At 46.2% G+C, this 27,567-nt stretch overlaps 1 protein-coding gene across 1 annotated transcript in view; it reads left to right on the top strand.

The window, feature by feature from the left end:
* MAP3K12 (mitogen-activated protein kinase kinase kinase 12) overlaps positions 1-27,567 on the top strand; it is a 92,162-nt gene that overhangs the window by 49,060 nt on the left and 15,535 nt on the right. The window contains 5 exon segments of the mRNA XM_038752053.1: positions 3,075-3,233; positions 13,269-13,377; positions 18,999-19,108; positions 20,390-20,506; positions 23,593-23,730. Coding sequence (XP_038607981.1) covers positions 3,075-3,233; positions 13,269-13,377; positions 18,999-19,108; positions 20,390-20,506; positions 23,593-23,730 — 633 coding nt within the window.

Genomic DNA, 27,567 nt, shown 5'->3' with positions numbered 1-27,567 from the left:
ATAGAGACGGTCCCTACCCAACAGCGGGCTCACAGTCTAGAAGGGGGAGAAGGAGAACAAAACCAAACATATTAACAAAATAAAATAAATAGAATAATCAATCAATCAATCATTTATTGAGCGCTTACTGTGTGCAGAGCACTGGACTAAGCGCTTGGGAAGTCCAAGTTGGCAACGTCTAGAGCCGGTCCCTACCCAACAGTGGGCTCACGGTCTAGAAGGGGGAGACGGAGAACAAAACCGAACATGCTAACAAAATAAAATAAATAGAATAATCAATCAATCAATCGTCTTTATTGAGCGCTTACTGTGTGCAGAGCACTGGACTAAGCACTTGGGAAGTCCGACTCGGCAACACATAGAGACAGTCACCATCATCATCATCATCAATCATATTTATTGAGCGCTTACCATGTGCAGAGCACTGTACTAAGCGCTTGGGAAGTACAAATTGGCAACATATAGAGGCGGTCCCTACCCAACAGCGGGCTCACGGTCTAGAAGGGGGAGACGGACGACAAAACCAAACATATTAACAAAATAAAATAAATAGAATAATCAATCAATCGTATTTATTGAGCGCTTCCTGTGTGCAGAGCACTGGACTAAGCGCTTGGGAAGTCCGACTCGGCAACACATAGAGACAGTCACCATCATCATCATCATCAATCGTATTTATTGAGCGCTTACCATGTGCAGAGCACTGTACTAAGCGCTTGGGAAGTACAAATTGGCAACATATAGAGGCGGTCCCTACCCAACAGCGGGCTCACGGTCTAGAAGGGGGAGACGGACGACAAAACGGAACATATTAACAAGATAAAATAAGTAGAATAGACTCCTCTCGGTTCCCTCATCCGTCGATTGGGGACGAAGACTGTGAGCCCCCCGTGGGACCACGCGATGACCTTGTCTCTCCCCCAATCAATCAATCAATCAATCGTATTTATTGAGCGCTTACTATGTGCAGAGCACTGTACTAAGCGCTTGGGAAGTACAAATTGGCAACACATGGAGACAGCCCCTACCCAACAGTGGGCTCACAATCTAAAAGGGGGAGACAGAGAACAGAACCAAACATACCAACAAAATAAAATAAATAGGATAGAAATGTACAAGTAAAATGAATAAATAAATAAATAGAGTAATAAATATGTACAACCATATATACATATATACAGGTGCTGTGGGGGAGGGAAGGAGGTAAGATGGGGGGGGATGGAGAGGGGGACGAGGGGGAGAGGAAGGAAGGGGCTCAGTCTGGGAAGGCCTCCTGGAGGAGGTGAGCTCTCAGCAGGGCCCCAGCGCTTAGAATCAATCAATCAATCAATCAATCGTATTTATTGAGCGCTTACTATGTGCAGAGCACTGTACTAAGCGCTTGGGAAGTACAAATTGGCAACACATAGAGACAGTCCCTACCCAACAGTGGGCTCACAGTCTAAAAGGGGGAGACAGAGAACAGAACCAAACATACCAACAAAACAAAATAAATAGGATAGAAATGTACAAGTAAAATGAATAAATAAATAAATAAATAAATAGAGTAATAAATATGTACAACCATATATACATATATACAGGTGCTGTGGGGAAGGGAAGGAGGTAAGATGTGGGGGGATGGAGAGGGGGACGAGGGGGAGAGGAAGGAAGGGGCTCAGTCTGGGAAGGCCTCCTGGAGGAGGTGAGCTCTCAGCAGGGCCCCAGCGCTTAGAATCAATCAATCAATCAATCAATCGTATTTATTGAGCGCTTACTATGTGCAGAGCACTGTACTAAGCGCTTGGGAAGTACAAATGGGCAACACATAGAGACAGTCCCTACCCAACAGTGGGCTCACAGTCTAAAAGGGGGAGACAGAGAACAGAACCAAACATACCAACAAAACAAAATAAATAGGATAGAAATGTACAAGTAAAATGAATAAATAAATAAATAAATAGAGTAATAAATCAATCAATCGTATTTATTGAGCGCATACTATGTGCAGAGCACTGTACTAAGCGCTTGGGAAGTACAAATTGGCAACACATAGAGACAGTCCCTACCCAACAGTGGGCTCACAGTCTAAAAGGGGGAGACAGAGAACAGAACCAAACATACCAACAAAATAAAATAAATAGGATAGAAATGTACAAGTAAAATAAATAAATAAATAGAGTAATAAATATGTACAACCATATATCCATATATACAGGTGCTGTGGGGGAGGGAAGGAGGTAAGATGGGGGGGGATGGAGAGGGGGACGAGGGGGAGAGGAAGGAAGGGGCTCAGTCTGGGAAGGCCTCCTGGAGGAGGTTAGCTCTCAGCAGGGCCCCAGCGCTTAGAATCAATCAATCAATCAATCAATCAATCGTATTTATTGAGCGCTTACTATGTGCAGAGCACTGTACTAAGCGCTTGGGAAGTCCAAGTTGGCAACATCTAGAGACAGTCCCTACCCAACAGTGGGCTCACAGTCTAAAAGGGGGAGGCAGAGAACAGAACCAAACATGCCAACAAAATAAAATAAATAGGATAGACATGTACAAGTAAAATGAATAAATAAATAAATAAATAGAGTAATAAATTAATCAATCGTATTTATTGAGCGCATACTATGTGCAGAGCACTGTACTAAGCGCTTGGGAAGTACAAATTGGCAACACATAGAGACAGTCCCTACCCAACAGTGGGCTCACAGTCTAAAAGGGGGAGACAGAGAACAGAACCAAACATACCAACAAAATAAAATAAATAGGATAGAAATGTACAAGTAAAATGAATAAATAAATAAATAAATAGAGTAATACATATGTACAACCATATATCCATATATACAGGTGCTGTGGGGAAGGGAAGGAGGATGGAGAGGGGGACGAGGGGGAGAGGAAGGAAGGGGCTCAGTCTGGGAAGGCCTCCTGGAGGAGGTGAGCTCTCAGCAGGGCCCCAGCACTTAGAAGGGTGCTTGGAGCGTAGTAAACGCTTAACCGATACCGTTGTTATTACTATATTGTAATTAATGAATCTACGAAAGAGAAATAAAGGGCGAATTGGAGATTGAGAGCTGTGTCGGTTGTGTCCGCCGGTCCAGGTCGTTCGGCGTGGTGCTGTGGGAGCTGCTGACGGGGGAGATCCCCTACAAGGACGTGGATTCCTCGGCCATCATCTGGGGAGTGGGCAGTAATAGCCTCCACCTGCCCGTGCCGTCCAGTTGCCCCGACGGTTTCAAGATCCTCCTCCGCCAGTGCTGGTGAGGCGGTGGGGCGGGTGGGCCCGGCCTCCGGCCTCGCACCCGGGACCCCGGAGGGCCGGCCTGGGAGGTGGAGAGGCCTCTCCGGTCTCCCCAGGGGCGGGAAAGGCCTGGTCCTCTGGACTGGAGAAGCAGCGGAGAGAGCCCGGGCTTTGGAGTCAGAGGTCACGGGTTCAGATCCCGGCTCATGCCAGCTGTCACCTGGGTGACTTTGGACAAGTCACTTCACTTCTCTGGGCCTCAGTGACCTCATCTGGAAAATGGGGATGAAGACTGGGAGCCCCCCGTGGGACAACCTGATCACCTTGGAACCTCCCCAGCGCTTAATAAATGCCATTATTTGCACATAGTAAGCACTTAATAAATGCCATTATTTGCACATAGTAAGCGCTTAATAAATGCCATTATTATTATGTCTACCAATGCTACTGTACTCTCCCAAGCGCTTGGTAATAATCATTATAATAACGATGATGGTATTTGTTAAGCGCTTACTATGTGCCAGGCACTGTACGAAGCGCCGGGGTGGGTACAACCGGATCACCTTGTAACCTCCCCAGCGTTTAGAACAGTGCTTTGCACATAGTAAGCGCTTAATAAATGCCATTATTATTATGTCTACCAATGCTACTGTACCCTCCCAAGCGCTTGGTAATGATCATTATAATAATGATGATGGTATTTGTTAAGCGCTTACTATGTGCCAGGCACTGTACAAAGCGCCGGGGTGGGTACAACTGGATCACCTTGTAACCTCCCCAGCGTTTAGAACAGTGCTTTGCACATAGTAAGTGCTTAATAAATGCCATTATTATTATTATTATTATTATGTCTACCAATGCTACTGTACTCTCCCAAGCGCTTGGTAATAATAATTATAATAATGATGATGGTATTTGTTAAGCGCTTACTATGTGGCAGGCACTGTATGAAGCGCCGGGGTGGGTACAACCGGATCACCTTGTAACCTCCCCAGCGTTTAGAACAGTGCTTTGCACATAGTAAGTGCTTAATAAATGCCATTATTATTATTATTATTATTATTATGTCTACCAATGCTACTGTACTCTCCCAAGCGCTTGGTAATAATAATTATAATAATGATGATGGTATTTGTTAAGCGCTTACTATGTGGCAGGCACTGTATGAAGCTCTGGGGTGGGTACAACCGGATCACCTTGTAACCTCCCCAGCATTTAGAACAGTGCTTTGCACATAGTAAGTGCTTAATAAATGCCATTATTATTATTATTATTATTATTATGTCTACCAATGCTACTGTACTCTCCCAAGCGCTAGGTAATAATAATTATAATAATGATGATGGTATTTGTTAAGCGCTTACTATGTGCCAGGCACTGTACGAAGCGCTGGGCTTCGGTGGGTACAACTGGATCACCTTGTAACCTCCCCAGCGCTTAGACCAGGGCTTTGCACATAGTAAGCACGTAATAAATGCCGTTATCATTATTATTATTATTATGTCTACCAATGCTCTCCCAAGCGCTTGGTAATAATAATTATAATAATGATGATGGTATTTGTTAAGCGCTTACTATGTGCCAGGCACTGTACGAAGCGCCAGGGTGGGTACAACTGGATTAACCTGTAACCTCCCCCAGCGCTTAGAACAGTGCTTTGCACATAGTAAGCGCTTAATAAATGCCATCATTATTGTTATTATTATGTCTACCAATGCTACTGTACTCTCCCAAGCGCTTGGTAATAATAATTATAATAATGATGATGGTATTTGTTAAGCGCTTACTATGTGCCAGGCACTGTATGAAGCTCTGGGGTGGGTACAACCGGATCACGTTGTAACCTCCCCAGCGCTAAGAACAGTGCTTTGCACATAGTAAGCACTTAATAAATACCATCATTCTTATTATTATTATTACTGTCAGCTCATTCATTCAATCGTATTTATGGAGCGCTTACTGCATGCAGAGCACTGTACTAAGCGCTTGGGAAGGACAAGTCGGCAACATATAGGGACCGTCCCTACCCAACAATGGGCTCACTGTCTAGAAGCTCGTTGAGGGCAACGAATGTGTCTGCTTATTGTTCCAATGTCCCGTCCCAAGCGCTTAGTACAGTGCTCGGCACACAGTAAGTGCTCCATAAATACAATCGAATGAATGAATGAATGAACAATCTTATCATTAATTAGGCAATACAATTTTTTTGATAGCAGTTATTAAGCACTTACTATGTGCGAAGCACTGTTCTAAGCGCTACGGAGGTTACAAGGTGATCAGGTTGTCCCACGGGGGGCTCACAGTCTTCATCCCCATTTTACAGATGAGGTCACTGAGGCCCAGAGAAGTGCAGTGACTTGCCCAAAGTCACCCAGCTGACAAGTGGTGGAGCTGGGATTTGAACCCATGACCTCTGACTCCAAAGCCCGGTCTCTTTCCACTGAGCCATGCTGCTTCTCTATCATTAATGATAATAATAATAATAATAATGGCATTTGTTAAGCGCTTACTATGTGCAAAGCACTGTTCTAAGCGCTGGGGAGGATACAAGGTGATCAAGTTGTCCCACGGGGGGCTCACAGTCTTCATCCCCATTTTCCAGATGAGGTCGCTGAGGCCCAGAGAAGTGAAGTGACTTGCCCAAAGTCACCCAGCTGACAAGTGGTGGAGCCGGGATTTGAACCCATGACCTCTGACTCCAAAGCCCGGGCTCTTTCCACTGAGCCACGCTGCTTCTCTATCATTAAGACAACCTTATCAATCAATCTTATCCTTAAGACAATATAATCTTATTAAGATTATATTTTTGTATTGTCTATTATCATGACATAGTATAATTAGTAGTTATTCTATGTTATATTATTAATAATGTTGTTAATAATGCATTTGATTGCATTTATTGCTTCTTAATAATAATGATAATAATGACGGTATTGATTAAGCGCTTACTATGTGCCAAGCACTGTTCTAAGCACTGGGGGAAATAATAATAATAATAATAATAATAATAATAATAATAATAATGGTATTAAGCACTTACTAAGTGGAAAGCACTGTTCTAAGCGCTGGGGAGGTTACAAGGTGATCAGGTTGTCCCATGGGGGGCTCACAGTTTTAATCCCCATTTTACAGATGAGGTCACTGAGGCACAGAGAAGTTAAATGACTTGCCCAAAGTCACACAGCTGACAGTTGGCGGAGCCGGGATTTGAACCCATGACCTCCGACTCCAAAGCCCGGGCTCTTTCCACTGAGCCAGGGCTCACAATCTTAATCCCCATTTTCCAGACGAGGTCACTGAGGCCCAGAGAAGTGAAGTGGCTTGCCCAATGTCACCCAGCTAACAAGTGGCGGAGCCGGGATTAGAACCCACAACCCTCAGACTCCTAAGCCCGGGCTCCGTCCACTAAGCCACGCTGCTTCTCGAATCATATAATCATATTTATTATCGTATTTGTGCTTGACCGTTATTATTATTATCACGTGCCGTCGAGTCATTTCCGATTCATAGAAACTCTGTGGATATATCTTATCTTCTGCCATGATAATAATAATAATAATAACAATAATAATAACAATAATACTATTTGTAAAGTGCTTACTATATGTCAAGCACTGTCCTAAGCACTGGGGTGGGTACAAGCTAATAATAATAATAATTGAGAAGCAGTGTGGCTCAGTGGAAAGAACCTGGGCTTTGGAGTCAGAGGTCACGGGTTCGAATCCCACCTCCGCCACTTGTCAGCTGGGTGACTTTGGGCAAGTCACTTCACTTCTCTGGGCCTCAGTTCCCTCATCTGTCAAATGGGGATGAAAACTCTGAGCCCAGCGTGAGACAAACCTGATCACCTTGTAACCTCCCCAGCGCTTAGAACAGTGCTTTGCACAGAGTAAGCGCTTAATAAATGCCATCATTATTATTATCATCATTATTATTGTTATTAATCCCGGCTGCGTCAAGTGTCTGCTGTGTGACGGAGGACAAGTTACCTCGCTTCTCTGGGCCTCAGTTGCCTCATCTGTAAAAATGGGGAGAATTCATTCATTCATTCATTCAATCGTATTTATTGAGCGCTTCCTGTGTGCAGAGCACTGGACTAAGCGCTTGGGAAGTCCAAGTTGGCAACGTATAGAGACGTTCCCGACCCAACAGCGGGCTCACAGTCTAGAAGGGGGAGACAGACAACAAAACAAATTAACAAAATAAAATAAATAGGATAAATATGGACAAATAAAATAAATAAATAGAGTAATAAATCTGTACAAACATATATACATATATACAGGTGCTGTGGGGAGGGGGAGAAGGGGGAGAGGAAGGGATCCCTAAGTCTGTGAGCCCCATGTGGGACGGGGACTTTCATCTGCTTATATTAAATCTACCCCAGTGCTTAGTACAGGGCTTGGCACACAGTAAGCACTTGACAAATACTATTATTATTATTATCATCATCATCAATCGTATTTATTGAGTGCTTACTATGTGCAGAGCACTGGACTAAGCGCTTGGGAAGTCCAAATTGGCAATGTCTAGAGATGGTCCCGACCCAACAGCGGGCTTACAGTCTAGAAGGGGGAGACAGACAACAAAACAAATTAACAAAATAAAATAAATAGAATAAATATGGACAAATAAAATAAATAAATAGAGTAATAAATCTGTACAAACATATATACATATATACAGGTGCTGTGGGGAGGGGGAGAACGGGGAGAGGAAGGGATCCCTAAGTCTGTGAGCCCCATGTGGGACGGGGACTTTCATCTGCTTATATTAAATCTACCCCAGTGCTTAGTACAGGGCTTGGCACACAGTAAGCGCTTGACAAATATTATTATTATTATTATCATCATCATCAATCGTATTTATTGAGCGCTTACTATGTGCAGAGCACTGGACTAAGCGCTTGGGAAGTCCAAGTTGGCAATGTATAGAGACTTTCCCGACCCAACAGTGGGCTCACAGTCTAGAAGGGGGAGACAGACAACAAAACAAATTAATAAAATAAAATAAATAGGATAAATATGGACAAATAAAATAAATAAATAGTGTAATAAATCTGTACAAACATATATACATATATACAGGTGCTGTGGGGAGGGGGAGAAGGGGGAGAGGAAGGGATCCCTAAGTCTGTGAGCCCCATGTGGGACGGGGACTTTCATCTGCTTATATTAAATCTACCCCAGTGCTTAGTACAGGGCTTGGCACACAGTAAGCGCTTGACAAATATTATTATTATTATTCTTATCATCATCATCAATCGTATTTATTGAGCGCTTACTGTGTGCAGAGCACTGGACTAAGCGCTTGGGAAGTCCAAGTTGGCAACGTATAGAGACAGTCCCTACCCAACAGTGGGCTCACAGTTATCATCATCATCATTATTATCATCATCATTATTATTATCATCAATAATAATCATTATTATCATATTTATCATTATTAAATATTATTATTATCATCATCATCAATCGTATTTATTGAGCGCTTACTGTGGGCAGAGCACTGGACTAAGCGCTTGGGAAGTACAAGGTGGCAACAATAATAGTGTTGGCATTTATTAAGCGCTTACTATGTGCAAAGCACTGTTCTAAGCGCTGGGGAGGTTACAAGGCGATCAGGTTGTCCCACAGGGGGGCTCCCAGTCTTCATCCCCATTTTACAGATGTGGGAACTGAGGCCCAGAGAAGTTAGGTGACTTGCCCAAAGTCACCCAGCTGACAATTGGTGGAGCAGGGACTTGAACTCATGACCTCTGACTCCAAAGCCCGGGCTCTTTCCACGGAGCCACACTGCTTCTCTAATGATGATGTCATTGTTATTATTATTATTATTATTATTATTATTATTACTGTTATTAACCCAGTGAAGGAAGGGGCAGAGGAAGAGCCGGGATGGAATCAAGACCCTAAAAGCAGCCTGACCTAATAGAAAGAGCCCGGGGCTTGGGAGTCAGAGGGTCTGGGTTCTAATCCCAGCTCCGCCACTTGCTTGCTGTGTGACCTTGGGCAAGTCACTCCACTTCTCTGGGCCTCAGTTTTCTCAACTATAAAATGGGGATTCAATATTGGCTCCACCTCGTTCTTAGGCTGGGAGGCCCATGGGGGGACAGGGGCTGGGTCCAACCTAATTAATTTGTGCCTAGCCCAGTTATTAGAATTGAATTTAATTAATTTTAATGGTATTTGTTAAGCGCTTACTAGGTGCCGGGCACCGTAGTAAGCCCTGGGGTTTGGGGAAGTCACTTAACTTCTCTGGGCCTCAGTTCCCTCATCTGTAAAATGGGGATGGGGATGCTTTGCACATAGTAAGCACTTAATAAATGCCATTATTATTATTATTATTATTATTAATTATTATTATTATTATTATGTCAGTTAACTTAACTTTTCAGTTCCCTCATCTGTAAAATGGGGATGAAAACTGTGAGCCCCCCGTGGGACAACCTGATCACCTTGTAACCTCCCCAGCGCTTAGAACAGTGCTTTGCACATTGCAAGCGCTTAACAAATACCACTATTATTATTATTATTATTATTATTATTATTATAAGTTTATCAGGTCAGGTTGGACACAGTCCGTGGCCCACCTGGGGCTCACAGTCTTCATCCCCATTTTGTAGATGTGGTCACTGAGGCCCAGAGAAGTGAAGTGACTCATCCAAGGTCACAGAGCAGATTAGTGTTCGACACCCAGTAAACGCTTAATAGGAAACGCTGCTTAGAGAAGCAATCAATCAATCAATCGTATTTATTGAGCGCTTACTGTGTGCAGGGCACTGTACTAAGCGCTTGGGAAGTCCAAGTTGGCAACATATAGAGACGGTCCCTACCCAACAGCGGGCTCACGGTCTAGAAGGGGGAAGCGTGGCTCAGTAGGAAAGAGCCCGGGCTTTGGAGTCAGAGGTCGTGGGTTCAAATCCCGGCTCCGCCAATTGTCAGCTGGGTGACTTTGGGCAAGTCACTTCTCTGGGCCTCAGTTACCTCATCTGTAAAATGGGCATTAAGACTGTGAGCCCCCCCCCCGCCCATGGGACAACCTGATCACCTTGTAACCTCCCCAGCGCTTAGAACAGTGCTTTGCACATAGTAAGTGCTTAATAAACGTCATTATTATTAATAATCACCTTGTAACCTCCCCAGCGCTTAGAACAGTGCCAACTTGTACTTCCCAAGCGCTTAATACAGTGCTCTGCACACAGTAAGCGCTCAATAAATACGATTGATGATGAACAGTGCTTTGCACATAGTAAGTGCTTGATAAATATTATTATTAATAAATACCATAAAAAAGAAAGGAATCTAGGGCCGGGGAATGGGGCGGGCGAATTGAACTGGCTAGGAAACGGGGCTGGAGTCCAGGAAGGCTGAATAATGGCAGGTCGTGGGTTCAAATCCCGCCTCAGCCACTTGTCAGCTGTGGGACTCTGGGCAAGCCACTTGGCTTCTCTGGGCCTCAGTGACCTCATCTGGAAAATGGGGATGAAGACTGTGAGCCCCCCGTGGGCCAACCTGATCACCTTGTGACCTCCCCAGCGCTTAGAACAGTGCTTTGCACATAGTAAGTGCTTAATACATGTCATTATTATTAATAATCACCTTGTAACCTCCCCAGTGCTTTGCACATAGTAAGTGCTTGATAAATATTATTATTATTATTAATGAATACCATAAAAAAGAAAGGAATCTAGGGCCGGGGAATGGGGCGGGCGAATTGAACTGGCTAGGAAACAGGGCTGGAGTCCAGGAAGGCTGGATAATGGCAGGTCGTGGGTTCAAATCCCACCTCAGCCACTTGTCAGCTGTGGGACTCTGGGCAAGTCACTTGGCTTCTCTGGGCCTCAGTGACCTCATCTGGAAAATGGGGATGACGACTGTGAGCCCCCCGTGGGCCAACCTGATCACCTTGTAACCTCCCCAGCGCTTAGAACAGTGTTTTGCACATAGTAGGTGCTTAATACATGTCATTATTATTAATAATCACCTTGTAACCTCCCCAGTGCTTTGCACATAGTAAGTGCTTGATAAATATTATTATTATTATTAATGAATACCATAAAAAAGAAAGGAATCTAGGGCCGGGGAATGGGGCGGGCAAATTGAACTGGCTAGGAAACGGGGCTGGAGTCCAGGAAGGCTGGATAATGGCAGGTCGTGGGTTCAAATCCCGCCTCAGCCACTTGTCAGCTGTGGGACTCTGGGCAAGCCACTTGGCTTCTCTGGGCCTCAGTGACCTCATCTGGAAAATGGGGATGAAGACTGTGAGCCCCCCATGGGCCAACCTGATCACCTTGTGACCTCCCCAGTGCTTAGAACAGTGCTTTGCACATAGTAGGTGCTTAATACATGTCATTATTATTAATAATCACCATGTAACCTCCCCAGTGCTTTGCACATAGTAAGTGCTTGATAAATATTATTATTATTATTAATAAATACCATAAAAAAGAAAGGAGTCTAGGGCCGGGGAATGGGGCGGGCGAATTGAACTGGCTAGGGGCTGGAGTCCAGGAAGGCTGAATAATGACAGGTCGTGGGTTCAAATCCCGCCTCAGCCACTTGTCAGCTGTGGGACTCTGGGCAAGCCACTTGGCTTCTCTGGGCCTCAGTGACCTCATCTGGAAAATGGGGATGAAGACTGTGAGTCCCCCGTGGGCCAACCTGATCACCTTGTGACCTCCCCAGCGCTTAGAACAGTGCTTTGCACATAGTTAGTGCTTAATACATGTCATTATTATTAATAATCACCTTGTAACCTCCCCAGTGCTTTGCACATAGTAAGTGCTTGATAAATATTATTATTATTATTAATGAATACCATAAAAAAGAAAGTAATCTAGGGCCGGGGAATGGGGCGGGCGAATTGAACTGGCTAGGAAACAGGGCTGGAGTCCAGGAAGGCTGGATAATGGCAGGTCGTGGGTTCAAATCCCGCTTCAGCCACTTGTCAGCTGTGGGACTCTGGGCAAGCCACTTGGCTTCTCTGGGCCTCAGTGACCTCATCTGGACAATGGGGATGAAGACTGTGAGCCCCCCCGTGGGCCAACCTGATCACCTTGTAACCTCCCCAGTGCTTAGAACAGTGCTTTGCACATAGTAAGTGCTTAATGCATGTCATTATTATTAATAATCACCTTGTAACCTCCCCAGTGCTTTGCACATAGTAAGTGCTTGATAAATATTATTATTATTATTAATGAATACCATAAAAAAGAAAGGAATCTAGGGCCGGGGCATGGGGCGGGCGAATTGAACTGGCTAGGAAACGGGGCTGGAGTCCAGGAAGGCTGAATAATGGCAGGTCGTGGGTTCAAATCCCGCTTCAGCCACTTGTCAGCTGTGGGACTCCAGGCAAGCCACTTGGCTTCTCTGGGCCTCAGTGACCTCATCTGGAAAATGGGGATGAAGACTGTGAGCCCCCCCGTGGGCCAACCTGATCACCTTGTGACCTCCCCAGTGCTTAGAACAGTGCTTTGCACATAGTAGGTGCTTAATACATGTCATTATTATTAATAATCACCATGTAACCTCCCCAGTGCTTTGCACATAGTAAGTGCTTGATAAATATTATTATTATTATTAATAAATACCATAAAAAAGAAAGGAGTCTAGGGCCGGGGAATGGGGCGGGCGAACTGAACTGGCTAGGGGCTGGAGTCCAGGAAGGCTGAATAATGACAGGTCGTGGGTTCAAATCCCGCCTCAGCCACTTGTCAGCTGTGGGACTCTGGGCAAGCCACTTGGCTTCTCTGGGCCTCAGTGACCTCATCTGGAAAATGGGGATGAAGACTGTGAGCCCCCCGTGGGCCAACCTGATCACCTTGTGACCTCCCCGGCGCTTAGAACAGTGCAAATCATCATCAATCGTATTTATTGAGCGCTTACTGTGTGCAGAGCGCTGTACTAAGCGCTTGGGAAGGACAAGTTGATAATAATAATCATCATAATGACAATAATAATGGTATGTGGTGGGGGGAAGGGGGTCCCCAAGTGTTTTGGCCGCTCCCCTCCGGCCTCAGCTGACTCGCACCCTGCTCCGGTCCATCCTCCAGGAACAGCAAGCCCCGGAACCGGCCGTCCTTCAGGCAGATCCTGCTCCACTTGGACATCGCCTCTGCCGACGTCCTGTCCACTCCCCAGGAGACCTACTTCAAATCCCAGGTGGGGCCTCCCGGACCAGGATGCGGGGAGGAATCATCATCATCGTCCTCCTCATCATCATCGTAGTAATAATAATAATGTTGGAATTCATTAAGCGCTTACTATGTGCCAAGCACTGTTCTAAGCACCGGGGGATAAGAGGTAATCAAGGTTGTCCTACGTGGGGCTCACGGTCTTCACCCCCCTTTTACAGATGAGGGAACTGAGGCACAGAGAATAATAATAATAATAATGATGGCATTTATTAAGCGCTTACTATGTGCCAAGCACTGTTCTAAGCGCCGGGGGATACGAGGTAACCAAGGTGGTCCTACGTGGGGCTCACAGTCTTCACCCCCCTTTTACAGATGAGGGAACTGAGGCACAATCAATCAATCAATCGTATTTATTGAGCACTTACTGTGTGCAGAGTACTGTACTAAGCGCTTAGCACTGTACTAAGAGAAGTAATAATGATAATAATGGTAATGGTATTGGTTAAGCGCTTACTATGTGCCAAGCACTGTTCTAAGCGCCGGGGGATACGAAGTAATCAAGGTTGTCATACGTGGGGCTCACAGTCTTCACCCCCCTTTTACAGATGAGGGAACTGAGGCACAATCAATCAATCAATCGTATTTATTGAGCACTTACGGTGTGCAGAGCACTGTAGTAAGCACTTAGCACTGTACTAAGAGAAGTAATAATGATAATGGTATTGGTTAAGTGCTTACTATGTGCCAAGCACTGTTCTAAGCGCCGGGGGATACGAGGTAATCAAGGTTGTCCTGCGTGGGGCTCACAGTCTTCACCCCCCTTTTACAGATGAGGGAACTGAGGCACAGAGAAGTAATAACGATAATGGTATTGGTTAAGCGCTTACTATGTGCCTAGCACTGTTCTAAGCGCCAGGGAATACGAGGTAATCAAGGTTGTCCTACGTGGGGCTCACAGTCTTCACCCCCCTTTTACAGATGAGGGAACTGAGGCACAATCAATCAATCAATCGTATTTATTGAGCGCTTACTGTGTGCAGAGCACTGGACTAAGCGCTTAGCACTGTACTAAGAGAAGTAATAATGATAATAATGATAATGGTATTGGTTAAGCGCTTACTATGTGCCAAGCACTGTTCTAAGCGCCGGGGGATACGAGGTAATTAAGGTTGTCCTGCGTGGGGCTCACAGTCTTCACCCCCCTTTTACAGATGAGGGAACTGAGGCACAGAGAAGAATAATAATAATAATGGCATTTATTAAGCGCTTACTATGTGCCAAGCACTGTTCTAAGCGCTGGGGGATACGGGGTAATCAAGGTTGTTCTACATGGGGCTCACAGTCTTTATCCCCCTTTTACAGATGAGGGAACTGAGGCACAATCAATCAATCAATCGTATTTATTGAGTGCTTACTGTGTGCAGAGCACTATACGAAGCGCTTAGCACTGTACTAAGAGAAGTAATAATGATAATAACGATAATGGTATTGGTTAAGCGCTTACTATGTGCCAAGCACTGTTCTAAGCGCTGGGGGATACGAGGTAATCAAGGTTGTCCTTCGTGGGGCTCACAGTCTTCACCCCCCTTTTACAGATGAGGGAACTGAGGCACAATCAATCAATCAGTCGTATTTATTGAGCACTTACGGTGTGCAGAGCACTGTAGTAAGCACTTAGCACTGTACTAAGAGAAGTAATAATGATAATGGTATTGGTTAAGTGCTTACTATGTGCCAAGCACTGTTCTAAGCGCCGGGGGATACGAGGTAATCAAGGTGGTCCTGCGTGGGGCTCACAGTCTTCATCCCCCTTTTACAGATGAGGGAACTGAGGCACAATCAATCAATCGTATTTATTGAGCGCTTACGGTGTGCAGAGCACGGTAGTAAGCACTTAGCACTGTACTAAGAGAAGTAATAATGATAATAATGGTAATGGTATTGGTTAAGCGCTTACTATGTGCCAAGCACTGTTCTAAGCGCCGGGGGATACGAGGTAATCAAGGTTGTCCTGCGTGGGGCTCACAGTCTTCACCCCCCTTTTACAGATGAGGGAACTGAGGCACAATCAATCAATCAATCGTATTTATTGAGCGCTTACTGTGTGCAGAGCAGTGTACTAAGCGCTTAGCACTGTACTAAGAGAAGTAATAATGATAATAATGATAATGGTATTGGTTAAGTGCTTACTATGTGCCAAGCACTGTTCTAAGCGCCGGGGGATACGAGGTAATCAAGGTTGTCCTACATGGGGCTCACAGTCTTTTATCCCCCTTTTACAGATGAGGGAACTGAGGCACAGAGAAGTAATAACGATAATGGTATTGGTTAAGCGCTTACTATGTACCAAGCACTGTTCTAAGCGCCGGGGGATACGAGGTAATCAAGGTTGTCCTGTGTGGGGCTCACAGTCTTCATCCCCCTTTTACAGATGAGGGAACTGAGGCACAGAGAAGTAATAACGATAATGGTATTGGTTAAGCACTTACTATGTGCCAAGCACTGTTCTAAGCGCCGGGGGATACGAGGTAATCAAGGTTGTCCTGCGTGGGGCTCACAGTCTTCACCCCCCTTTTACAAATGAGGGAACTGAGGCACAATCAATCAATCAATCGTATTTATTGAGCGCTTACTGTGTGCAGAGCACTGGACTAAGCGCTTAGCACTGTACTAAGAGAAGTAACAATGATAATAATGATAATGGTATTGGTTAAGTGCTTACTATGTGCCAAGCACTGTTCTAAGCGCCGGGGGATACGAGGTAATCAAGGTTGTCCTACGTGGGGCTCACAGTCTTCACCCCCCTTTTACAGATGAGGGAACTGAGGCACAGAGAAGTAATAACGATAATGGTATTGGTTAAGCGCTTACTATGTGCCAAGCACTGTTCTAAGCGCCGGGGGATACGAGGTAATCAAGGTTGTCCTGTGTGGGGCTCACAGTCTTCATCCCCCTTTTACAGATGAGGGAACTGAGGCACTGAATTGTACTTTCCAAGTACAAGCGCTTGTACTTTCCAAGCGCTCAGTCCAGTGCTCTACACACCGTAAGCACTCAATCAATGCGATTGAATGAATGAATGAATGAATGAATGAATGAATGAATGAACGGGCTCAGTGGAAAGAGCCCGGGCGTGGGAATCAGAGGTCGTGGGTTCTAATCCTGCCTCCGCCACTTGTCAACTGTGTGACATTGGGCGAGTCACTTAACAAATACCGACATTATTATTATTAAAATGGGGATGAAGACTGTGAGCCCCACATGGGACAACCTGGTGACCTTGTATCATCTCCCCCAGCGCTTAGAACAGTGCTTGGCACATAGCAAGCGCTTAACAAATACCAACAGTAGTAGTAGTAGTAGTAGTAGTATTTTCTGGGCCTCAGTTCCCTCATCTGTAAAATGGGGATGAAGACTGGGAGCCCCACGGGGGACAACCTGATGACCTGGTATCTCCCCCAGTGCTTAGAACAGTGCTTGGCACATAGTAAGCGCTTAACAAATACCAACATCATTATTATTATTATTATTCTCTGGGCCTCAGTTCCCTCATCTGTAAAATGGGGATGAAGACTGGGAGCCCCACGGGGGACAACCTGATGACCTGGTATCTCCCCCAGCGCTTAGAACAGTGCTTGGCACATAGTAAGCGCTTAACAAATACCAACATCGTTATTATTATTATTATTCTCTGGGCCTCAGTTCCCTCATCTGTAAAATGGGGATGAAGAGTGGGAGCCCCACGGGGGACAACCTGATGACCCGGCATCTCCCCCAGTGCTTAGAACAGTGCTTGGCCATAGCACTTAACAAATACCAACATTATGATTATTATTAATATTCTCTGGGCCTCAGTTCTCTCATCTGTAAAATGGGGATGAAGACTGGGAGCCCCACGGGGGACAACCTGATGACCTGGCATCTCCCCCAGTGCTTAGAGCAGTGCTTGGCACATAGTAAGCGCTTAACAAATACCAACATTATTATTAGTAGTAGTAGTATTCTCTGGGCCTCAGTTCCCTCATCTGTAAAATGGGGACGAAGACTGGGAGCCCCACGGGGGACAACCTGATGAGCTGGCATCTCCCCCAGTGCTTAGAACAGTGCTTGGCCATAGCACTTAACAAATACCAACATTATTATTATGATTATTATTAATATTCTCTGGGCCTCAGTTCTCTCATCTGTAAAATGGGGATGAAGACTGGGAGCCCCACGGGGGACAACCTGATGACCCGGCATCTCCCCCAGTGCTTAGAGCAGTGCTTGGCACATAGTAAGCGCTTAACAAATACCAACATTATTATTAGTAGTAGTAGTATTCTCTGGGCCTCAGTTCCCTCATCTGTAAAATGGGGACGAAGACTGGGAGCCCCACGGGGGACAACCTGATGACCCGATATCTCCCCCAGTGCTTAGAACAGTGCTTGGCACATAGTAAGTGCTTAACAAATGCCAACATCATTATTATTATTATTATTCTCTGGGCCTCAGTTCCCTCATCTGTAAAATGGGGATGAAGACTGGGAGCCCCACGGGGGACAACCTGATGACCTGACATCTCCCCCAGTCCTTAGAACAGTGCTTGGCACCTAGTAAGCAATGAAAAGCAGCGTGGTTTAGTGGAAAGAGCCCAGGTTTGGGAGTCCGAGGTCGTGGGTTCTAATCCTGGCTCTGCCACTCGTCAGCTGTGTGACTTTGGGCATGTCACTTCACTTCTCTGGGCCTCAGTTCCCTCATCTGTCAAATGGGGATGGAGACTGTGAGCCCCACGGGGGACCACCTGATGACCGGGTGTCTCCCTCAGCGCTTAGAACAGCGCTGGGCACATAGTAAGCGCTTAACAAATACCAACATTATTATTATTATTATTATTATTATTATTATTATATTCTCTGGGCCTCAGTTCCCTCATCTGTCAAATGGGGATGGAGACTGGGGGACTACCTGATGACCGGGTGTCTCCCCCAGCACTTAGAACAGTGCTGGGCACACGTCCCACCATCATGCTGGTGATGATGATGATGATCAATCAGTCGTATTTATTGAGCGCTACTGCGTGCAGAGCACTGTACTAAGCGCTTGGGAAGTACAAGTTGGTAACATATACAGTCCCTACCCAGCAGTGGACTCACAGTCTAAAAGGGGCTCACAGTCTAAAAGATGATGATGAGAAGCAGCGTGGCTCAGTGGAAAGAGCCCGGGCTTGGGAGTCAGAGGTCATGGGTTCGAATCCCAGCTCTGCCACATGTCTGCTGTGTGACCTTGGGCAAGTCACTTCACTTCTCTGAGCCTCAGTTCCCTCATCTGTAAAATGGGGATTAAGACCGTGAGCCCCACGTGGGACGGGCCTGATCACCTTGTATCCCCCCCCGGGCGCTTAGAACAGTGCTTTGCACATAGTAAGCGCTTAACAAATGCCATGATGATGATGATGATGATGATGGCTGGTGATGGCGAGGACGGGGCTGACTGATGGTGGGGCGGCTTGTCTCCCCCTTTTAGACCGTGAGCCCACTGTTGGGTAGGGACCGTCTCTATATGTTGCCAACTTGGACTTCCCAAGCGCTTAGTCCAGTGCTCTGCACACAGTAAGCGCTCAATAAATACGATTGATTGATTGATTGATTGATTGTTTGGCGTTAGGCGGAGTGGCGGGAGGAGGTGAAGCTGCATTTCGAGAAGATCAAGTCGGAGGGGACCTGCCTGCACCGGCTGGAGGAGGAGCTCGTCACCCGCCGCAGGGAGGAGCTCAGGTGAACAAACCGGCGCCGGGACCCGGACGGGCCGCTAGGGGGCCTGAGCGGGAGGGGGGGGGCCGAGCGGGCGGGGCGGCAGCCAATGGGAGCGGGGCTACAGGAAAAGGGGGCGGGGCGGGAGCCCGACGGGGGCGGGCCCGGGACCGGTGGGGAGTGGCCAGGGCCTAAGGGGCGGGGCCAGAGAACACAGGGGGCGGGGCTACAGTCGAAGGGGCGGGGCCTGGGCCTCGGGGGCGGGGCCGGAGCCAATGGAGGCGTGGCCTGGGCCTCGGGGCGGGGCTAGAGTCAAATGGGCGTGGCTAGAGTCAAAGGGGACGGGACTAGAGAAGAAAGGGAGGGGCTAGCGTCCCTGGGGGCAGGGCCTGGGGCTCGGGGCGGGGATTTGGGTCCAGAGGGCGGGGCTAGAGACAATGGAGGCGGGGCCAGAGCCTATGGGGGCGGGGCCAGGGCCTATGAGGGCGGGAACAGGGCCTAAGAGGGCGGGGCTAGCGCCAATGGGGGCGTGGCCTGGCCCTCAGGGTGGGGTTTGGGTCAAAGCAGGCGGGGCTAGAACCAATGGAGGCGGAGCTAGAGCCAGTGGGGGCGGGGCTAGAGTCAAAGGGGCGGGACTAGAGCCTATGGGGGCAGGTAGCACCAATTGTAGGGGGGCCAGGGCCTAAGAGAGAGGGGCTAGAAAACAAAGGGGGCGGGGCTAGCGCCCATGGGGCGGGGCCAGAGGGGGCGGGGCTAGACGCTATGGGGCGGGGCTAGAGCCGGAGAGGGCGGGGCTAGAGTCAAAGGGGTGTGGCCTGGGCCTCCGGGGCGGGGTTTGGGTCAGAGAGGGCAGGGCTGAGGCCAAAGGGGCCGGGGACGAAAGGGGAGGGGCCTGGGCCAAGGAGGGCGGGGCTAGAGCCAATGGGGGCGTGGTCTGCGTCTCGGGGGAGGGGCCGGGTTCAAAGGGGCGGGGCTCGAACCAACGGGGGCGGGGCTAGAGCCAATGGGAGCGGGGCCTGGCCCTCGGGGGGAGGAGCCTGGGCCTCGGGAGGCGAGGCCTGCGTCGGAGGGGGCGGGGCCTGCGCCTGACGGGGCGGAGCCTGGGACGAAGGGGAGGGGCCTGTGCCAAAGGGGGCGGGGCTAGTGTCGGCGGGGCGGGGACAAAGGGGGAGGGGCCTAGAGTCGATGGCGGCGGGGACAAAAAGGGGCGGGCCTTGGGTGTCAGGGGTGGGGGTAGGGGCGGAGGGGCGGGTCCCTGACGCGGGTTCCGCCCCCCGTCCCCCCCCCCCCCCCATCGCCCCTCAGACACGCCCTGGACATCCGGGAGCATTACGAGCGGAAGCTGGAGCGGGCCAACAACCTCTACATGGAGCTCAACGCGCTCATGCTGCAGCTGGAGCTCAAGGAGCGGGAGCTGCTCCGGTACGACCCCCCACCCCCCCCGGACGCGGGCACACGCCCACGCACCCACACGGGACACGCACCCACAGCCGCGGGACGCTCCCCCACAGCCCCGGGACACGCCCCCACAGCCGCAGGACACGCCCCCGCAGCCGCGGGACACGCCCCCGCAGCCGCAGGACACGCCCCCACACCCCCAGGACACGCCACACAACCGAAGGACACGCCCCCACAGCCCCAGGACACGCCCCCGCAGCCCCAGGACACGCCCCTGCAGCCGTAGGTCACGCCCCTACAGCCGCAGGACACGCCCCCACAGCCGCGGGACACGCCCCTACAGCCGCAGGACACGCCCCACAGACGAAGGCCACACCCTATACAGCCGCAAGCCACACCCTGCACAGCCGCAATCAATCAGTCAATCAATCAATCAATCGTATTTATTGAGCGCTTACTATGTGCAGAGCACTGTACTAAGCGCTTGGGAAGTACAAATTGGCATCACATAGAGACAGTCCCTACCCAACAGTGGGCTCACAGTCTAAAAGGGGGAGACAGAGAACAAAACCAAACATACTAACAAAATAAATAGAATAGATATGTACAAGCAAAATAAATAGAGTAATAAATATGTACAAACATATATACATATATACAGGTGCTGTGGGGAAGGGAAGGAGGTAAGATGGGGGGATGGAGAGGGGGACGAGGGGGAGAGGAAAGAAGGGGCTCAGTCTGGGAAGGCCTCCTGGAGGAGGTGAGCTCTCAGCAGGGCCTTGAAGGGAGGATGAGAGCAAGCCACGCCCTGTACAGCCACCGCGCCCCCATAGCAACAGGCCACGCTCCCATAGCAACAGGCCACAGCTCCACAGCCGCAGGTCACGCCCTATACAGACACAGGCCACGCCCCACCGTTGTTATAATTCATATTGTGTAATGTGATAATATTATATTATGACACATGACATGATATATTATAATAATGTAATGTGATATGTGTTCTATACGCTCTATACTCTATATACTCTATATATTATATATATGCTCTATATTATATATGCACTATATTATATAGCTAGCGTATATAATATGGAGAATATTATACACATTATTATATAGCATATATAATGTATGGAATGTTATACGTATTATGATAACAAATTCCATCATTATTATCATAATAGATGCGATATATTATAATAGACTCTATATTCTATAGCTAGCATATATAATATAGAGAATATTATACACATTATGATATAACAAATTCCACCATCATTATTATTATGATAGGTGTAATATATTATGATAGGCTCTATATTATAGAGCTAGCATATATAATATAGAGAATGTTATGCATATTATATGGCATATCTAATATGTAGAATATCATACATATGATATAACAAATTCCATCATCATCATCATTATTATATATAGTATGTTATAATAGACTCTATATTATATAGCTAGCACATATAATATAGAGAATATTATACATATTATATGGCATATATAGTATATAGAATATAATACATATGATATAACAAATTCCATCATCATTATTATATATAATATATTGTAATAGACTTTATATTATATAGCTAGCATATTGATATAGAGAATATTATACATATTATATGGCATATATAAGATAGAGAATATCATACATATGATATAACAAATTCCATCATCATTATTATATATAATAGATTATAATAGACTATTATATAGCTAGCATAGTAATATAGAGAATATTATACATATATGACATATATAAGATTGAGAATATCATACATATGATATAACAAATTCCATCATCATCATTATTATATATATAATATTATATTAGACTCTATATTAAATAGCTAGCATATTAATATAGAGAATATTATGCATATGTGGCATATAGGATAGAGAATATCATACATCATCATCATTATTACTATTATATATAAGAGATGATAATACACTCTATATTCTAGACTGTGAGCCCACTGTTGGGTAGGGACTGTCTCTACATGTTGCCAACTTGTACTTCCCAAGTGCTTAGTACAGTGCTCTGAACACAGTAAGTGCTCAATAAATACGATTGATTGATATTACATAGGTAGCATATATAATCTAGAGAATATTATACATATTATTATATAGCATAGATAATATCTAGAATATCGTGCATATTATGACATAATATGCTGTGTATTATATAGCATAGATAACACACTATAGCTTATTCCATCTAATAATTGATAATTAATAAAAATGATAATGATGATGATAATGATGATGATAATGATAATAACGATGATGATAACAATGATGATGATGATAATGATGACAATGATAATAATGAAGATAATAATGATGATGATGATAATGATTATATATATATTGCCAACTTGTACTTCCCAAGTGTTTAGTACAGTGCTCTGCACATAGTAAGCGCTCAATAAATACGATTGATTGATTGATTGATGATGATGATAATAATGATGATGATGACAAGGATAATAATGATGATGATAATGATGATGATGATGACAATGATAATAATAACGTTGATGATAACAATGACGATGATGGTAATAATGATGATGATGATGATGACAGTGATAATAATGATGATGATAATAATGATGATGATAATAATAATGACAATGATGATGATGATGATGATGATAATGATGATGATGATGATCATCATCATCATCATCATCATCAATCGTATTTATTGAGCGCTTACTGTGTTCAGAGCACTGTACTAAGCGCTTGGGAAGTCCAAGTTGGGAAGTGTACTGAGCGCTTGGGAGACTACAGTACTCTTTATCAATAGTATTTATTGAGCGCCTAGAGTGTGCACGGCACTGAACTGAGCGCTTGGGAGAGTATAATACGATCTATCAATGATGTTTATTGAGTGCTTAGAGTGATGATGATAATAATGATGATGATGATAATAATGATGATGACAATGGTAATAATAATGATGATGATAACAATGATGATGAAGAATAATGATGATGATTATTATAATAATGATGATGATAATAATAACAATAATAATTAGTAATAATAATAATACTGGTATGTGATGCCCCGGGCAGACGGGAGCAGGCCCTGGAGCGTCGGTGCCCGGGCCTGCTGAAGCCTCACCCGCCTCGTGGGCTGCTGCACGGGAACACGGTCGATAAATTCATCAAGAAGCGCAACGTTTCGCAGAAGCTGTCGCCGCACAGTAAAAGGTGGGTTTGGGGGGGTATGGGATGGGGGGTGGGGAAGGGGAGGGGCCTGAGCTACGTACTGAGCGCTTGGGAGTGTACGATCCAGTCGATCGGGCGGTAGGATGTGTCGGCCACTGGTTACGGTGCAGAGTGCTGTGCTAAGCGCTTGGGAGACGACGGTACAATCATTGAGTTCTTCCAATGGGCAGAGCCCTGGACTGAGCGCTTGGGAGACTACAGTACGATTTATCAATGGTATTTATTGAGCGCCTAGAGTGTGCAGGGCACTGAACTGAGCGCTTGGGAGAGTATAATACGATCTATCAATGATGTTTATTGAGTGATTAGAGTGTGCAGAGCCCTGTACTGAGCGCTTGGGAGACTACAGTACGCTTTATCAATGGTATTTATTGAGCGCCTAGAGTGTGCAGGGCACTGAACTGAGCGCTTGGGAGAATATAATACGATCTATCAATGAGGTTTATTGCGTGCTTAGAGTTTGCAGAGCCCTGAACTGAGCGCTTGGGAGACTGCAGTACGCTTTATCAATGGTATTTATTGAGCGCCTAGAGTGTGCAGGGCACTGAACTGAGCGCTTGGGAGAGTATAATACGATCTATCAATGATGTTTATTGAGTGCTTAGGGTGTGCAGAGCCCCGAACTGAGCGCTTGGGAGACTACAGTACGCTTTATCAATGGTATTTATTGAGCGCCTAGAGTGTGCAGGGCACTGAACTGAGCGCTTGGGAGAATATAATACGATCTATCAATGATGTTTATTGAGTGCTTAAGAGTGTGCAGAGCCCTCAACTGAGCGCTTGGGAGACTACAGTACGCTTTATCAATGGTATTTATTGAGCGCCTAGAGCGTGCAGGGCACTGAACTGAGCGCTTGGGAGAATATAATACGATCTATCAATGATGTTTATTGAGTGCTTAGAGTGTGCAGAGCCCTGAACTGAGCGCTTGGGAGAATATAATACGATCTATCAATGAGGTTTATTGAGTGCTTAGAGTGTGCAGAGCCCTGGACTGAGCGCTTGGGAGACTACAGTACGCTTTATCAGTGGTATTTACTGAGCGCCTAGAGTGTGCAGGGCACTGAACTGAGCGCTTGGGAGAATATAATACGATCTATCAATGAGGTTTATTGAGTGCTTAGAGTGTGCAGAGCCCTGGACTGAGCGCTTGGGAGACTACAGTACGCTTTATCAGTGGTGTTTACTGAGTGCCTAGATTGTGCAGGGCACTGAACTGATCGCTTGGGAGAGTATAATACGATCTATCAATGATGTTTATTGAGTGCTTAAGAGTGTGCAGAGCCCTCAACTGAGCGCTTGGGAGACTACAGTACGCTTTATCAATGGTATTTATTGAGCGCCTAGAGCGTGCAGGGCACTGAACTGAGCGCTTGGGAGAATATAATACGATCTATCAATGATGTTTATTGAGTGCTTAGAGTGTGCAGGGCACTGAACTGAGCGCTTGGGAGACTACAGTACGCTTTATCAATGGTATTTATTGAGCGCCTAGAGCGTGCAGAGCGCTGAACTGAGCGTTTGGGAGAATATAATACGATCTATCAATGATGTTTATTGAGTGCTTAGAGTGTGCAGAGCCCTCAACTGAGCGCTTGGGAGACTACAGTACGCTTTATCAACGGTATTTATTGAGCGCCTAGAGCGAGCAGGGCACTGAACTGAGCGCTTGGGAGAATATAATACGATCTATCAATGATGTTTATTGAATGCTTAAGAGTGTGCAGAGCTCTGAACTGAGCGCTTGGGAGACTACAATACGATCTAACAATGGTACTTATTGAGCGCTTAGAGCGTGCAGGGCACTGAACTGAACGCTTAGGAGAATACAATACGATCAATCAGTGGTGTTTATGGAGCACTTGAGGGTGCAGAGCCCTGAACTGAGCGCTTGGGCGAATATAATACGATCTATTAACGATGTTTATTGAGTGCTTCGAGTGTGCAGAGCCCTCAACTGAGCGCTTGGGAGACTACAGTACGCTTTATCAGTGGTATTTATTGAGCGCTTAGAGCGTGCAGGGCTCTGAACTGAGCGCTTGGGAGAATATAATGCGATCTATCAGTGATGTTTATTGAGTGCTTAGTTTGCAGAGCCCTGAACTGAGCGCTTGGGAGACTACAGTACGCTTTATCAGTGGTATTTATTGAGCGCTTAGAGCGTGCAGGGCACTGAACTGAGCGCTTGGGAGAATATAATACGATCTATCGATGATGTTTATTGAGTGCTTAGAGTGTGCAGAGCCCTGGACTGAGCGCTTGGGAGACTACAGTACGCTTTATCAGTGGTATTTATTGAGCGCCTAGAGCGTGCAGGGCTCTGAACTGAGCGCTTGGGAGAATATAATGCGATCTATCAATGATGTTTATTGAGTGCTTAGAGTGTGCAGAGCCCTGAACTGAGCGCTTGGGAGACTACAGTACGCTTTATCAATGGAATTTATTGAGCTCCTAGAGTGTGCAGGGCACTGAACTGAGCGCTTGGGAGAATATAATACGATCTATCAATGATGTTTATTGCGTGCTTAGAGTGTGCAGAGCCCTGAACTGAGCGCTTGAGAGACTACAGTACGCTTTATCAATGGTATTTATTGAGCGCCTAGAGTGTGCAGGGCACTGAACTGAGCGCTTGGGAGAATATAATACGATCTGTCAATGATGTTTATTGAGTGCTTAGAGTGTGCAGGGCACTGAACTGAGCGCTTGGGCGAATATAATACGATCTATCAACGATGTTTATTGAGTGCTTAGAGTGTGCAGGGCACTGAACTGAGCGCTTGGGAGACTACAGTATGCTTTATCAGTGGTATTTATTGAGCGCTTAGAGCGTGCAGGGCTCTGAACTGAGCACTTGGGAGAATACAATACGATCAATCAGTGGTGTTTATGGAGTGCTTAGGGTGTGCAGAGCCCCGAACTGAGCGCTTGGGAGACTACAGTACGCTTTATCAGTGGTATTTATTGAGCGCTTAGAGCGTGCAGGGCACTGAACTGAGCGCTTAGGAGAATACAATACGATCAATCAGTGGTGTTTATGGAGCGCTTGAGTGTGCAGAGCCCTGAATTGAGCGCTTGGGAGACTACAATATCTAACAATGGTATTTACTGAGCGCTTGGGAGACTAGAATACACTCAATGGTATTTACTGAGCGATTAGAGTGAGCAGGGCACTGAACTGAACGCTTGGAGGAAGACAATACGATCGGTGGGGTTTATTGAGCGCCTAGACGGTGCAGGGCCCTGAACTGAGCGCTCGGGAGAGTAGGCTAGAGAAGCAGCGTGGCTCAGTGGAAAGAGCCCGGCCTTGGGAGTCAGAGGTCTTGGGTTCAAATCCCGCCTCCGCCAACTGTGTGACTTTGGGCCTGTCACCACTTCTCTGGGCCTCAGTTCCCTCATCTGGAAAATGGGGGTGAAGACTGGGAGACCCCCGGGGGACAACCTGATCACCTCGTAACCTCCCCAGCGCTTAGAACAGTGCTTGGCACCTAGTAAGCGCTTAACAAATACCATCGTTGTTTATTATTGTTATAATCAATCATCAATCAATCAATCGTATTTATTGAGCGCTTACTGTGTGCAGAGCACTGGACTAAGCGCTTGGGAAGTCCAAGTTGGCAACATATAGAGACGGTCCCTACCCAACAGTGGGCTCACAGTCTAGAAGGGGGAGACAGAGAACAAAACCAAACATACTAACAAAATAAAATAAATAGAATAGATATGTACAAGTAAAATAAAGAGTAATAAATATGTACAAACATATATATACATATATATGTATATATATGTATGTATATGTATATATGGGGATGAAGACTG

Source organism: Tachyglossus aculeatus, chromosome 10, assembly GCF_015852505.1.
Source record: "Tachyglossus aculeatus isolate mTacAcu1 chromosome 10, mTacAcu1.pri, whole genome shotgun sequence".
Lineage (NCBI taxonomy): Eukaryota > Metazoa > Chordata > Mammalia > Monotremata > Tachyglossidae > Tachyglossus > Tachyglossus aculeatus.
The sequence above is the reverse complement of the archived record's forward strand: the minus strand, read 5'-3'. Positions and strand labels throughout refer to the sequence as shown.